At 44.6% G+C, this 15690-nt stretch overlaps 1 protein-coding gene across 11 annotated transcripts in view; it reads left to right on the top strand.

Annotated features, from left to right (window-relative positions):
- NUMB (NUMB endocytic adaptor protein) overlaps positions 1-14068 on the top strand; it is a 136333-nt gene extending 122265 nt beyond the window's left edge. For 7 of the 11 annotated variants that reach the window (XM_037127756.2, XM_053673306.1, XM_053673310.1 and 4 more), the window contains 6 exons: positions 872-1012; positions 4291-4495; positions 6462-6755; positions 8358-8507; positions 10962-11108; positions 11961-14068. In XM_037127756.2, the coding sequence (XP_036983651.2) occupies positions 872-1012; positions 4291-4495; positions 6462-6755; positions 8358-8507; positions 10962-11108; positions 11961-12679 (1656 nt within the window). In that variant the 3' untranslated portion in view covers positions 12680-14068. The remainder of the gene's footprint in view (positions 1-871; positions 1013-4290; positions 4496-6461; positions 6756-8357; positions 8508-10961; positions 11109-11960) is intronic. The other 4 variants (XM_053673311.1, XM_037127746.2, XM_053673313.1 and 1 more) reach the window with 2 other exon arrangements.
- The last annotated feature ends 1622 nt before the right edge of the window (positions 14069-15690 follow it).

Below are 15690 nucleotides of genomic sequence, written 5' to 3'. Positions count from 1 at the left end.
AGTCTATGAATGGCTCATATTTAGAATATGTAAACAACTCCTACACATCAATAAGAAAATCACAGCCAACACAAAAGACAATCACTTTGCTAAAGAGGAAATTTGTAGTAATCAAGGCTATGCAAAATAAAATCACAGTCTGCAGAATTGCAACATTTAAGTATTATATGGAAATTGTATTAAGTATATTGATTTCAACATATTATAAATTAATTAAACATGAACCTATTATGATAAAATTAGCATCAGCAAGCATATGATTTAGAACATGAAAATGGCCCTGGCTGGTGTGGCCGGAGTACCACCCAGCGAACCAAAAGGTCGCCAGTTCAAATTCCAGTCGGGGCACATGCCTGGGTTGCAGACCAGGTCCCAGCTGGGGGCCTGGGTTGGGGGCATGAGAGAGGCAGCCAATTAATGTTTTTCTCTCTCTTCCCCCATCCCTACCCCTCTCTCTAAAAAATAAATAAAATCCTAAAACCATGAAGATGAAGCAAGGGAAAGGGCCTCATGGGATCTCTCTTAGGTCAAATTCTTTTTTTTTAGGGGACTTCATAATACTTTATTTTACAGCTCCCCCTTTCCCTGTTCACAATCATCTGAGAATCCCAGGAGATTACTCAGGCCAAAGAATCTAGCCCTGTTCCCATACTCCTTTTGGAGCAAGGTTCTCAGCTCTGGCGGCACATTTGAAATCATCTTGGGTCAAATTTTGAGTATTCAGACCTCTGGCCTCAGATCCAGCTCTTCCATGGGCTCGATGCGTCAGATACAGGGGATTTTGTATTGCAAAATGAACATTCTGTGTTTCATCTGAGAAGCTTGAATGACCTCCTAAGTCCTCTGTTCCTTTTTGCTTCCCTTTTTCTAGGACCTCATAGTTGACCAGACAATAGAAAAAGTTTCTTTCTGTGCTCCAGATCGGAACTTTGATAGAGCCTTCTCTTACATATGTCGTGATGGCACCACTCGGCGCTGGATCTGTCACTGCTTCATGGCTGTCAAGGACACGGTGAGTTCAGCATGGATTTCATCATGACTAGCCTCAGCTAGCCAAGCTCCTTCCGGGTTGGCTCAGTCAGCAATTTCCACTACATTTTTGACAAGTACCTGCTGTTACAGCCCTTACAAGTGGCTAAACTAGCCCACTTCCATTCCTTTTACTCAAGTAATCCACACTCTTGGTGTGACCCTGCAACTCATGGTGCAAGATGGTTAGCCAAGATCCAAGGTCATGAAAGGAAAGTAGGAGTATTCCGGTGAGGGTGACTGCTAAACTTTATTTGAAACTTTTCATTTTTAGAACTGTTTTCAAGATTCTTACATGTATTCGTTTGCTAAGACATCTGGGTAGAAGATATTGACCATTGAAAAGTGCTTATAAATTTATTTGCAAAGAGACTGTACTACAAATAAAAGAACTAAGTTGGAGTATATTTTCAATTAATTAAAACAACAGAAATACCAAATTATGATATAATGGAGTATGCTGGAAATTGTTGCATAATAGAAATGTCCGGTTTTGTTTAAAAATTGAGAATAACCTAATATCTTTTATGTACATTACCCAAAATTCTCACATGAAAGACAAGTGTCTTACAGGGTCGTCATCTTCCCTGTAATTATAGTGTGGCACTGAGTGTATAATTTCTGATTTTTTAAAAGTCCAGGTGGAATAAGGCAGCATAGCCATTCCTGAAGGCTTCAACCCAATAAACTCCTACCAGAGTTTAACCTGAAAGGGAAGTGGTGACCATACTCTGAAATTGACTAGAAGGTTTTTTTACGTTCTTGGAGACAGTGGTATAAACAAATATTAGGTGCTCAGGCTCTGAGTCAGGCCCGGGTTCCAGACCCGATTCTGGTTGTCACTAGCTGTGGTATTTTCAGCAAGTTACTTAACATTCTCTCAGTCTTAGTGTCCACTTCTAGGAGATGGAGGTAACAGTTGCAAAAACTAATTTAGACCATAAATATAAGCACTCTTAGCATAGGGTCTGGGCCGTGGGAAGTGCTCCAAAATACTGTCTATGATCAGTAAAGCTGTTTGTTTCTCCAGCTGGTCTAGGGTGGTGCTTGAGTAGGGATTTGTCTTCAATAACTTCTGCCCCAAACCTAAAGAGAGAGAATAACCGTCCTTGGCCCATAGCTCTGTCCTTGTAGTGGAGCTGGGTGCCGGTGCAGACGGGGTCTGAGGCTCTTTCAGCACTCCTCCTGTGTCATGCTGTGGTGCCTGCCCTTCTGTCACCCTACTGCAAAGTTGGATGCAACCTCATGTGGGTCCAGAAAGAGTGAGTCAGTCAGTCTTTTAAGCAGCGATGTGAAATCTTACAGTTCGTAGTCATGTGAAATCTTAGGGACAAGAAGCATTTCAAACATTACCTCTCCTTATGATATCTGACACTGGCATGTGAAGTCCAGTTAAGTTACTTGCTCACAGCCATATGGAGGAGCAGATACCTCCATGGTTTGATGGTGAACACCCCACAAAGTGTTCCCTATTGTTAAATAGATGTCTTCTTAGTAATAGTGATGCCAATAGTTATTACATCATCTCTAACTTAAAAAAATACTGATTTGAGAGAGAGAAAAAAACATCGATTTGTTGTCCTACTGATTTATGCATTCGTTGATTGAGTCTTGTATGTGCCTTGACTAGGGATCAAACCTGCAGCCTTGGCATATCAACATGACATTATGACCAACTGAGCTACCCAGCCAGGACCCATCCGTGACTTTTTATTCCACATTAGGGATATGGTCTACAATACAAATAATGTTCAATGGAATATTATGCAGCAGTAAAAAAAAGAATGAAATCTTGCCATTTGTGGCATCATGGATAGACCTGGGGGTGTCGTGCTGGTGAACTAAGTCAGAGGAAGACAAATACTGTACGGTGTCGCTTACATGTGCACTAAAAAACAAGCAAGCAAAGAACAAAACAAGAGCAGATTCAGAGAAACAGAGACCAAAGGTGACCCTTAGTGAGGGGCGGGGGACGCAGGAAAGGTGAAGGGGAACAGAGTCAGTAATATTGTGATAAGGTGCACAGTGAAGATAATTACCGGAGTTAGTGTGGTGATCACATTGTAAGGTGTGAAAATGCTGAATCACTATATTGTACACCTGAACTAGTATAACTAATATAATGATGTATGCCAACTATACTTAAGTTTAATAAATAAAGTGGGCAATATAGAGGAAAATAAAATATAAATAAACCTGGCAAAAATAATTCATTGAATTTATTAAATTTGCTTGCGGTAATCCAGTCCAGTATGTCTTTAAAACATTATTTATTTTATATAAGCCTCCTTCTCCTTCCACAGATAATCTGTTTTATCTTTTTAAATATTTTATTTATTTATTTTTAGAGAGAGGGGAAGGGAAGGAGAAAGAGAGGGAGAGAACCCACTCTCATGTGTCCCCTATTGGGGACCTGGCCTGCAACCCAGGCACGTGCCCCGACTGGGAATCAAACCGGCGACCCTTTGCTTCACAGGCCTGTGTTCAGTCCACTGAGCTACACCAGCCAGGGCTGTTTTGTCTGTTTAATTCCTGTTTAAGAAGAGTGTGGGTGAAAATGTGCTTTAACTTTTGCTTGTGTGTGGTTGGGAGGTAGAGTCGGGATGAGAGATAGAAAAATATAGGGAAGGTACAGGGGGAAGCCTTTTAAAAGCCCTGTGGGTCTAGAATAGGGAATGGTGCTCAGAGGGGAGAGTGTTCAGAAAGGGGAAGTTGAGAGAGCTAAGCTTTCATTTGCTTGATCCCCTTTTAATTGCTGGAGTTGTCTATTGGAAATTTCAAGTTTGCACCTTTTGTTCCTAGACACATTGATGGTGTATTTAAGCTCCTGAAATTTGCCCTGCCTTTCCAGTGGTTCTTAGAAATGCTTGGTAAACATCCCCACTACCCTAAATGGCAAACAGAGATTTGCATTTCAAGACTTAGGGTTTGGAAGCTTCAACAGTGTCTCCTAGGCTGGTATCCAGAGCTTCAGTGACAGAGGGAGCCTGGCCAATGAGAAGGTCTCAGTGGCTGCTCACAAATCAGAGGCTGTTGGTGGTCACTTTGCTCAATGCCTGCTACAGTAAAGTATCATAAGCATTGCCAAAATAATTTATTCATTTAAGTTCATTTGGCATATTAGTATACTAAAATCCAATTTAAGCTGGAGTTCCCAACATTTTGCCTTGTATAAAATCAGACTTTTGTGGTCCAAGCTCTTTTGTAATTGTTGGTACTGTAACTCTAAAAACACTTTTGTGAACTTTCTATTATGTACAGGGTGAGAGACTGAGCCACGCAGTAGGTTGTGCTTTTGCGGCCTGCTTAGAACGTAAGCAGAAGAGGGAGAAGGAATGTGGAGTGACTGCTACTTTTGATGCCAGTCGGACCACTTTTACAAGAGAAGGATCATTCCGTGTCACAACAGCTACTGAGCAAGCAGAAAGAGAGGAGATTATGAAGCAAATCCAAGATTCCAAGAAAGGTACAGTCTGTTCTACAGTAGTGCGTGTTTATTTAAGCAGTTTTCTCCAGTAGGTTAATATTTTGAAGCTATCAGGGCTAAGCTTGCTCACAAAGAGAACTCTTATAAGACCTTCAAGAACAAAGCTTAAAATTTAAACAAGTCCTCTCCTTTAGAGTGGCTTGTTTAGTGACTTTGAAACCGTTTGCCCTTGTTATAATGTTACAGTATCTGGGGAAGCTGAGAGTGTAGTTAAATAAGCTGCAAAGACATTACACCCCATGTTTAAAAACAAAATTGGGAGAATCCACTTCCTGGAGCAGAGTTCTAATTCTGATGCATCTGAGCTGGGAGAAGCAGCTGCTATCAGGGACCTACATCTTACAGGAAGAAGTACAGATCCCAGGTTTAGGCTGCAAAGGACCCCCTGCCGTGATGCTGGGTGCAAATGCAGGCAGAGATTTCCCAGTGATACTGTTATTACTAGATTATAACTGTGTATTAGTGCTTTAGTGGGAAAAAAAGTTCACAGATTTTGAGAAGGCAGCCCCTCACTTCGCCCTGTTAATTTTAGTGTGTGATTTTTGTAGAACGTGAGTTTTTCAGGTACATATGGCAGCATAGCAGAAATGCCTGTGCAAGCATTCAAGTAACTCAGAAGGCTATTGCCTAAGTTGGGTTAGGTGTGTTTTTGAACTAAGTGATAGGGCTTAGGGGAAATGCTTTGCATTTTTGTGTATAGCTGGGGTTGAAATAAACGAGTATTTTGGAATTAAGGAGTTCAGTTTAAATATACATTAACATAATTTTGTTAATTTTTTACTATATTCTTTCACTTCTAAACCAGCCACCTGGGGCAATATCATTAAAAATGACCCAAACAGCCCTGGCTGGTGTGGCTCAGTGGACTGAGCGCCAGCATGCAAACCAAAGGGTTGCTGGTTCAATTCCCAGTCAGGGCACATGCCTGGGTTGCAGTCCAGGTCCCCAGTAGGGGGCGTGCAAGAGGCAACCACACATTGATATTTCTCTCCCTGTCTGTCTCCCTCTCTTTTCCTGTCTATAAATAAATAAATGAATCTTAAAAAAAAGAAAATAATGATCCAAACAGCTCTAATTCTTAAGTCAAAAAAAGAAGATACATGTTTTTATTAGAAATTAAATTATTGGGATTTTTTTCATTTCTTATAAACATTTGTGCCAGGATAGCAAAGGATAAAAAACACCACACCATTTTTTTATTAGAAAACTTAGTCTGTACAGCTATTACTTAGTGTGTTTCAGGGACTTTCTGACTGGACCTGTATTCTCCAAAACCACCAAATAGTACCTGTGCCACACATAGCACCTACCAAAGTGGTTGTGTCCCAACAACTGCCGAGGACCGTGAGAAGGGAGAGCTCAAGACCGTCCACGTTCAAATTGGGGCCTAGCCGGCACTCAAACGGGAACAGTCTTCTATTTAGGTTTATTCCCATCGACAATTTTACTTCTGTATGTTTTTACTCACATGAGCCACAATGCATATTCTCCATGATTGAAAGGCTGCTTTGGGACATTCTTTAACATCTAATCAAACTTATGCTCATGTAGTCATTTCTGACTGCCATTCCCAAAGTCCTTTCCCCCAGACAAATAAGCAAGCCAACACTGGAAAGCATAAACCATCATTCTTTAAAGGACCTCACATTAGTTCATACCTACTGTTTTTTTAAATCTTGTTCAAAGTCTTAAATTATGAATTGCTGCATGAGAATCAAAGATCTAATATTTGTGTCATAGTAGATACACCGTGTGACACATAGGAGATTAAACTTTTTATTTGTTTGAAAAATAGATCTGAGCTCTGCTTCTAACCTGCCTTTTAAGAGACAGTGGGAAGGAAATACGGGTAAAAGGCCTTAGGACGGTTTTTCATTTTCTTGGCTGTGTAAGCTCAAATTATTTGAAGACATTGCTAAGGTCTCTTTCTCTTGACTTTCTTGAGCTGAAACAGATAAGACAGCTGGGGGTTCTTCGGGGGCCCCTGGCAGCACTGCCCCATCCCCGTCGTCCCCCACCTCTCCCACTTCGGACGCCACTGCCGGTCTGGAGACCAACAACCCTCACGCCATCCCCCGCCGCCACGCGCCAATCGAACAACTTGCTCGCCAAGGTTCCTTCCGAGGATTTCCTGCTCTTAGCCAGAAGATGTCACCCTTCAAACGCCAGCTCTCCCTGCGTGTCAACGACTTGCCTTCCACTATGCAGAGGAAGACTGATTTCCCCATTAAAAATGCAGGTAACGCGGCTTCCGCCTCACTCACTGCGCACTCTGGCAGTGAGACACCATCGTCACTTCCAGTGGAAACACTAATCCTACCACACCATCCCCCGCCCAGGCTGGTTCATGGTTATATGTATCTTGTATCATTTCCCTTGGGAGAAAACTGAGGTGCATGGAGGGAGACGTGAATCATTCATTTCTCTTCAACAGACAGGTAGCAGAGCCCTGGTGGAAATTCCTAGCCTGAGCTATAAGGCTTGTGGTTTGTCCTGATGGAAGTGTACTTACTAACTCTCAGCCAGCCTGCTTCCAAACATCAAGGGTCTCGAGTTTCCATTCTTATTCTGCCACTTGGGACCCAGAAGGGAATTAATTAGAAAGGCTTTGGAAACACATCCAGTTAAATAGCATTACTGTCAGATGTACCAGAAGAAATGGATAAGTGCTCATTGTCCTGTGGCTGGTTGGCTCCATAGGGAGGAAACTCTAAACTGGCCTCCTGCATAAATCTAAGATCTGTTGTTCATCAGAGACAGTGGGCTTGCTCACACATATTCATTACCTTTCAGAACTGCCACACAGCCCTTTGTGTGGCCTCTGTACAGCTGAGCCAGCCCCGGTAGCTTTATCCTCATCATAAGATCCGGAGCTAAAGTGTCAGATCTGGTCAGTGCTTTTATCGGACTCTATTTTACTTCACTCCGAGACACATCTAGCCAGGGCTGCAACAGAACGTGAGGAAGCTCTGTCTCAATAGGGGCACTCTCACAGGTAGTGGTGTAAAGAGTTCAGAGAGTTAAGTTCTTTTGACGGATGAAACGAGGCCTAAACAACAGTTGACAAGACGATTACCGAGGGTTGTGCCAGCTCTCAACTCCTATAAAAACAAACTCCAGGTGCTTCAAGTGCCTGTTTTCAGGAGCAGATGGGAAACAAAAACTATCATTCTCTTTGCACTGTCGAGCAAACAAAGGTTCGGGACACATAATTATCTTCCTCAGTGACAGTATCTCAGAGTCAGTGTTAAGAACAAAGCCTCAGGAGTCCTGGACCTCAGTTCGCTTTTTCATGTTACCACAGTTCCTATGAGGTTCTTCAGTGCTTTGGAGGAAAATGAGAGTGATGCCATTGTTGTTGCTTATCACAGGGAAGGGGACTGAGCACCCACTGGTGCCCTCGACTTGATCCCATTTTCTGATAGTTGCTAAATAGCTTCAGAATGTAACTCGGACCACAGCCTTATGAACTGGTTGGAAGACAAACAGGTTGCTCATGTCTTCCGGGAAGATATAGCTAACTGAATATCTTGGCCCAAAAAGAACACCAGCTTCTCAACAGTGTCACCCAGGAGAGGAGATAACGAAATCTTGGGGTTTGCAAGGCATGAAGATAGTCCTTAGTACATGAATTGCTGGCATTTTATACCTTCTCATCTGAAAAGTCAGTGAAACAGAGCCAGCAAATATTTTGAAGCTGTTTTTATAGCCTCACCTGACTATTGAGACTTCTCCTTTCACAAGCAAGGGATGCTGTATAAAATGCCACCTTGTATCATACTGTTCTATTTCAGGGTTATTTGGTTTTTCTTTCTGGAGCCATTTTCTGCTTGTCTTGCAGTGCCAGAAGTTGAAGGGGAAGCAGAGAGTATCAGCTCCCTGTGCTCACAGATCACCAATGCCTTCAGCACACCCTCCGAAGATCCCTTCTCGTCCGCGCCAATGACCAAACCGGTGACAGCAGCAGCACCACAATCTCCTGCCTTTCAAGGTTAGTGCCCTCTTAGCCTGCTCAGCAGTTCTCTTTGAAAGCAGTACTTTTATGATGCTGCTCTCTAACTGTAAGTTGGCATCCCGAGCTTCCAAGAGCTGGTCTGACCCACTCATTTCCCTGTTTGATAATGTCTCAGGTCGATTCATTTCTCTGTGTGACAGTGTCCTTGTGCTTCATTGCCCTTTGTGTTTCCTAGGATGTCTGCATTCATCATCTTGCACGTACCTCCCTATCTTTCACCCCATTCTGTTAGGAGCATCTATCGTCCCCACCCCTGCTTCCTTTGCTGCTTCACTATTCTGAGTCAGCACATCCAGCCAGTTCTTCAGCAGCACAGCCGTTCGCGTTTGTTCTGGTGCTACACTTGTTCTAGCATGGTGGTTTTCAACCCAGGGTGACTTTGCCCCTTGAGGAAAATTGGGCATTTATTGTCTGGAGACATTTTGGGGTTTCACAGCTTGGTAAGAGTGATTGCTACTGGCACCTTTGTAGAGGCCAGGAGTGCTGTAATACCAAACATCCTTCAATGCCCAGACTGGCCACCCTCACAACAGAGGATTTTTCTGCCCAAATTATCAGTAGTGCCAAGGTTGAGAAGCCCTGGACTCCTCTAGTCTCCAGCCTGTCTCAAGAAGCTCATGAAGAAAAAGGTACTTCTTCAGGTCCTTTAGTTCATTCACGGTGCTTATCTTCAGTAAGTACCCTAAAATGTGACTCCGTGGCATTGAAGAGTCACTAAAAGTTGTTTTCAGAAATACTGAGTTAACAGTTGGTGTTGACTCAGAGGTAAGCTAGAGTCTGTATAACTTAAATTACAGACTTTTAGAATTTGAGCTCCTGGAACTGCCATTCCTTCATTTCTTTTGAGCGAGAGCTCAGAGAAAGCTTTGCTGTGGAGACAGTACCCCATTCCTTTTGGAGTGAGACAGTACCCCATTCCTTTTGGAGTGAGACAGTACATGCTTTTCCTCAAGGGGTTTCTTTAAAAAAAAAAAGTCTTCCAGAGGCGTCCAACCTGCGGCCTGTGGGCTGCACACAGCCCATCCTGGGCTGCAAATGTGGCCCAACACGAAATCATAAATTTGCTCAAAACATGATGAGATTTTTTGTGATTCTGTGTCACAGTGTATTTAGTGTGTAGCCCAAGACCAGGCTTCCTCTTCCAGAACGGCCTGAGGTGCCATAGGCTGGACACCCCGCATGGTCCTGTGCGCCAAACAGCTTTTCGTTCCATCTGACAAGTATTTATAGTACCAGTAATAATAGGCACAATACGTTGAGCACTTAGTGGCTCCTGCCACTTCACGGTAAGGACCCAGGCTTGTTCCTGTCTCAGTTAATCCCCACACCAGCCTGTGGGGTACGCATTACAGATAAAAAAAATGAGGCTCAGGGAGGTTGAGTAAATTGCCCAAATGCACCACCAGGATTTAAACCCAGGTCTTACTGAATATAATACCTGTTACATTTTCCTGACTGTTTGCCTATTCACAAGGCAAGGGGTGTGAGACTGAATAGATCATAGTCCTTTCCCTGCCTTTAAGGGGCTCCCAGTGGAAGGGTGAGCTAGTCTTTTAGACAAGCCCTGGGAAGAGAGTACCTGTGCCCTAGTGCGGTTGCCCGGTCCTGAAGAGGGCAGCGGAAGGTGCGTGCCTCTCTGTCCCCCACTGAACATGACTGCTGGGCCAAGGGCCAGAAACTGATGGACTAGATGCCTACATAAAGGAGCAGGGTCAGGAGACTTTGAAAAAGAGAGACAAGGAAAGAATAGTAGCTTCTCTGAGATATTATAAACATTACCAAGAGGCAAATACCTTCCAAAAAAAGGAGATGAAATTAATTCTGTGACCAATTACAACTTTATTTAGCAAATGAAAACATACACCAAGTTTGATTTATCATCTGTAATACAGAGATAATCCACTCTTACTAGGTTTTTGAGAGAATGAAATGAGATAAGGCACACTAAAGTATTAACATAGTGTCTAGCATGTAATACAGAATCATCATATTTATCTCATTGTTGTTGTTGTTGCCATAATTTGATCTTTTGGAAAAGAGGTAGGAGAGGGAAATGCTTTATCTACATTGCTATGCCAAAGGCTAAGATACAGCGAAAAGAGTTAGCTTTTTGCTGCTTGTAAGACAAAGCAGCTCTGTTCAGTTTAGTTCGAAATTGTTTTTCTAGGCTTCGTTTTCTCTTTCCTCATACACATAGTTTCCTTGAACAGTCATATGACTTTTTCAGTATAGCCATTTTAATTACAACCTCTGATTCTTCCTTTGCCAGAAGGTTTGTGTATTCATTACAGGATGGTATGGTTATCCCAGCACCAACTTGTCTTTCTGTTCCACTAGTATTGCACATCGGCCTGACTGACCCAGCCCCAAGGGGTCACCTGTACACCCTGCATGAATTAACTCCATTGATGTTGTCTGCTCCCATTGTAGCTAATGGCACTGACTCAGCCTTCCATGTGCTTGCTGCTAAGCCAGCCCATACTGCTCTAGCACCCGTAGCAATGCCTGTGCGTGAAACCAACCCTTGGGCCCATGCCCTTGATGCTGATAACAAGGGAATTGCAGCCACACATTCCGGTAAGGTGGCCACAAATGGTGGTGAGGATTCTGGGATCAGATAAGCAACCCTGGTTTGAAAATCAGCCATTTACTGAGTGGGTAATCAGGAAGGAGTCCTTTTAGGAAGTGTATGTTCCCTCCTGGAAATACACGGCTATTAAGAAAGGATAGGGAAGGAGAAGGAAGTAAAGAGGTTAAGCTAATAGTTCTGAAGACTATCAAACAGAACTACCCATGGAACTTCCATAAAACACAGATTCCTGAGGCCTGCCCTGAGGGAGTCTGTCACTGGGTTTGGAGATACGTAGATAGGCCTTTAGGATGAGGGGCCCTGCCTCCTACAAGAGCTATAAAAAGCACTTTGTTTTTGCTTTTCTGTACCTTCAAGTTTTTCTATAATGAAAATTTAACCATGAAACCAAAAGACTGTAAATAGTAATAAAGGCAGTTCACCAGCAAGACGTGCGTGTGGAAGCCAGGCCAGGGCCACAGGCGCAGCACCGAGTCACGAATTGTTTCCTTTCTGGCCTCTCAGAGCAGGAGGGGGTTCCCCTGGAGCCCCTTGGAGCATGCGCGGGGGGGTGTCTGTACCACGGATCAGCTCCAGCAGAGGGGAGGGATTTCTCCTGCCCGCCAGCTGCCTTGGTTGCAGTTGAGCCACATCTAGACAGCTCCTCTGTGTGGCTGGGACACAGCATGGTCGGACAGGTTCTTTGTCCTTCCACAAACCCGCCTCAGCTACTACTGAAACAGCCCAGTAGAAGGATCTGTCCCACTAGTTAGGATCATTCAAACAACCAAGGTTAGCAGGTGAGGAAAGCAGCCCCCAAAGACTGATTCTTTTGTCTCTCTTCATGTCGTTGGTTCCAGGGACCGAGTGGGGTCAATCTCCTGGTGCTGCCTCTCCAGGTCTCTTCCAGGCTGGGCACAGACGTACTCCCTCTGAGGCTGATCGCTGGTTAGAAGAGGTGTCCAAGAGCATCCGGGCTCAGCAGCCCCCGGCCCCAGCTGTCCCTCTGCAGCCAGTTCTCCAGCAGCCTCCACCCACTGTCATCTCCCAGCCAGCGCCGCCGCCTTTCCAAGGGAACGCATTCCTCACCTCTCAGCCCGTGCCTGGGGGTGTGGTCCCACCCCTGCAGCCAGCCTTTGTCCCTGCCCAGGCCTATCCTGTGGCCAATGGGATGCCCTATCCAGCCCCTAATGTGCCTGTGGTGGGCATCACTCCCTCCCAGATGGTAGCCAATGTGTTTGGCACTGCAGGCCACCCTCAGGCTGCCCACGCCCATCCGTCTCCCAGCCTGGTCAAGCAGCAGACATTCCCTCAGTATGAGACAAGCAGCACTACTGCCAGCCCCTTCTTTAAGCCTCCTGCACAGCACTTCAATGGTTCTTCAGCTTTCAATGGTGTAGACGATGGCAGGCTGGCTTCAGGAGACAAGCACACAGAGGTTCCCACAGGCACCTGCCCGGTGGATCCTTTTGAAGCCCAGTGGGCTGCGTTAGAAAGCAAGTCCAAGCAGCGTACTAACCCTTCCCCTACCAACCCTTTCTCCAGTGACCTACAGAAGACGTTTGAAATTGAACTGTGAGCAGCAGTCCCTATGGCTTACGTATTTTCTCCATACTTAGGCGAGGCGGGGTCGGGTGGAGGTCAGAGCAGACTTTGTGTCCCTGATCAGTACACTTTTCACTAATCCCAAAGGTCCCAAGGAGCATGTCCAAGCACAGAGTGCTGTGCGGGCGATTTTGCAAAAAGTGGAGAAAACCATTCCTAGAAAAGAGCTATCCTAGTTAAGCTAAAGACGTCAAGAAAATGTTCCCCTCTGTCCCCCTCCTCCTGCCTCAGCCCCTTACAAATCTCTGGCAACAGAGAGGCAGACATACCTGAACAGGAATCTGTATTCAAAGCACATTTACTGGAATATAAAACACAACAGGAAGCAAAACGATCTCCCTTTGTTTTTCAGGCCGTGCACCTGCCTCTTATCAGTACTGGCCTGTCTTAAAGGTCAAGAACAGGGCGGCCTGTGCTCAGGCCGGGGACGAGGGGCAGGCGGTGCAGCCGGCATTCCCAGGAGGGCACACCAGCAGCTGCCCAGCAGAGCTATATTTTAGGGGTCAAGTTGAGCTTCCATTTTGAGTAAGAATAAATATTATAAATATATATCAAAAAGCCAAAATCTTTATTTTTATGCATTTAGAATATTTTAAATAGTTCTCGATATTAAAAAGTTGTAAGAGTTGTAAGTAATCTTGCCAAAGGTAAAAGGGTTAACTGTAAGAAATTGTACATAAGATTGATTTATCATTGATGCCTATCGAAGTAAGACGAGGGAAAGCTGGAGGTGCAGGCAGGACCCCCGCTTCCTCGGCATCAGTCAGTGTAAGTAGCTCATTGCAGCCACAATCATGCTTATGGCCCGTACAGTCTCTAGGTTGTAGTTTAAATAAGGCAAATGAAAGACTAGCATTGTCCTGGTTTTAAGCCTATGATGAAATTCTAATGTCATTATTTTAATGGACTCAATCTACATGTGCTCTACAGAGAATCTGTATTTTCCTTCATGTATTGCTGCAGTTCCTTATGTTAATCCCTTAACACTAAGGTGACAATAGTCATATCCACAGACTGGAACGCAGGTTGCCATGTCGGCCTGTCACGTGGGTCTTCCTTGGTGGGTTTTGTTTTATCCTCTAAGTTTTGCCCCCACAGGTTTTGTGGGGATGGAGTTTCTGGTTTATTCGGTGTGTGTGTCTGTGTGTCTGTGTGTCTGTCCTCGTCCCTCCCTCGTGGTGAGCAGACACCGGTTGCCGGTAGCGGCCATTTGACCTCTGGTAACAATGTGAGATCCCATCTCATTTTTACTTTTGAACGTTGGCCTTACAATCAAATGTAAGTTATATATATATATTTGTACTGATGAGAATTTATAATCTGCTTTAACAAAAATAAATGTTCGTGGTAGAAGCTTCTCCCATGAAGGGCTGTTCTTTCCCCTTTTCTTTATTAGCAAATGAGTTGACTTTTAGTTCTTTTGGTCTGGGTCTCTCCATTCTGCTGCTGCAGTTTGGTGACTAGAAAATCTTTTATTGGGAGTAGTATATTCTTAAAGTTCATGTTTGTATTCATTCTTTAGGCTTCAGTTGACCCTAAGTGCATCTCTAACGTCAGATTCCTGCTGCCCAAAGTCTGGTCTGGACAACAGCGTGGACTTCACCAAGGAGCTGGTTAGACATACAGAATCCCGGCCCCACCCCAGTCCGCACAGGCAGAATCTGCATTTGAACAAGAGTCACACTCTGAAGTCCAGGGCTGGAGCAGGATTCTCAGCCTCAGATACGTATCAAAATCCTCATGTCCAGCCCATACTCCAGACCAATTAAATTCCAGTCTCTGGGGACTGGGATCCCAGGTTTTTTAAAAAGGCTCCCGCTAATGAAGAGGGTTGAGAACCAGTGGTTTAGATTCAGCTTGACTCTCACCTCGAACTTCAAGCCCACTTATTCTGTGACTAGTTCTAAGAAGAGCTAACTAACTTCAAACTTACTTTCTGAAAATGTGTCAACAACAGACCAAATACTGGTTTAATTAAAGAACTGGGGAGTCCAAGAAAGTAGCCCTTATTTTCCAATTTCTGTAGCAGAACCAGCCACGGTAAATAGAAGAGGATGCTCCTCAATATTGTTTTTACATAAAAGAAGAAAAGACCTCTGCTCCAGCCCACGTTTCCTTTGCTGAAGGAAGGTAAACCAGGAAGTGTCCCTCACCTGCCAGCATGGTGGCAATTAAAAGAAACCTTTGCCTGTCTTTCCCCGAATAACATCTGTCACTAGGCCCAGCCAGACCTCTGGAGGATTGGTAGAAAGTTCAAGTGGAAAGGGACTCAGAAGCTCACTAAATCCAGGCTTTTTTTTTTTAAGACTTTATTGCTTTATCTTTAGAGGGAAAGGGAAGGAGAGGGAGAGAAATATCAATGTATGGTTGCCTCTTGTGCGTCCCCTGCTGGGAATTAGCCTGCAACCCAGGCATGTGCCCTGACTAGGAATTGAACCATGATCCTTTGGTTCGCAGGCCCACACTCAATCCACTGAGCTACACCCGCCAGGGCTAAATCCAGGCATTTTAGCAGCAAGGAATTGGAGGGTCTGAGATGAGGATTGACTCCTTCCAACTCAAACCATTTCTGAAGTCACTTCCTTATTACTTCATTGCCCTCCCCTCCGTTGATCCCCCCATCTTGCTGGTGCCGTTTCTAACGGTCTGGCTTTTACCTGGCAGCCCACATTTTGCTTCACAGATTCCTACGTGAGGAGGAGAGACTCCTCGTTGGCACAATACAGAGCAGGCCCTTTGATCAGCTCCACACAGGTGGGAGGCGATCCTCACAGCCAGCTCTGCAGGTCCGCCTCAGGAGGAGGGCTTCAGGCCCCAGCTTCCCCACAAAAGTAAGGAGCTCTCCCAGTTTGTTCATTCTCAGAGAATAATGCAGCTGCTCCCCTTTCAGCCCAGATCCTGTGCTGAGCCTCAGTAAATTCCATTTTGCCGAGAGCTTACACAAACATTACGCTGTTAACCGTATGTACAGATGGGTTTGAAGCT

The sequence above is a fragment of the Artibeus jamaicensis genome, unplaced genomic scaffold (assembly GCF_021234435.1).
Source record: "Artibeus jamaicensis isolate MK-2021 breed Jamaican fruit bat unplaced genomic scaffold, CSHL_Jam_final contig_851, whole genome shotgun sequence".
NCBI lineage: Eukaryota > Metazoa > Chordata > Mammalia > Chiroptera > Phyllostomidae > Artibeus > Artibeus jamaicensis.
This window is presented reverse-complemented; position numbering and strand designations above follow the sequence as displayed.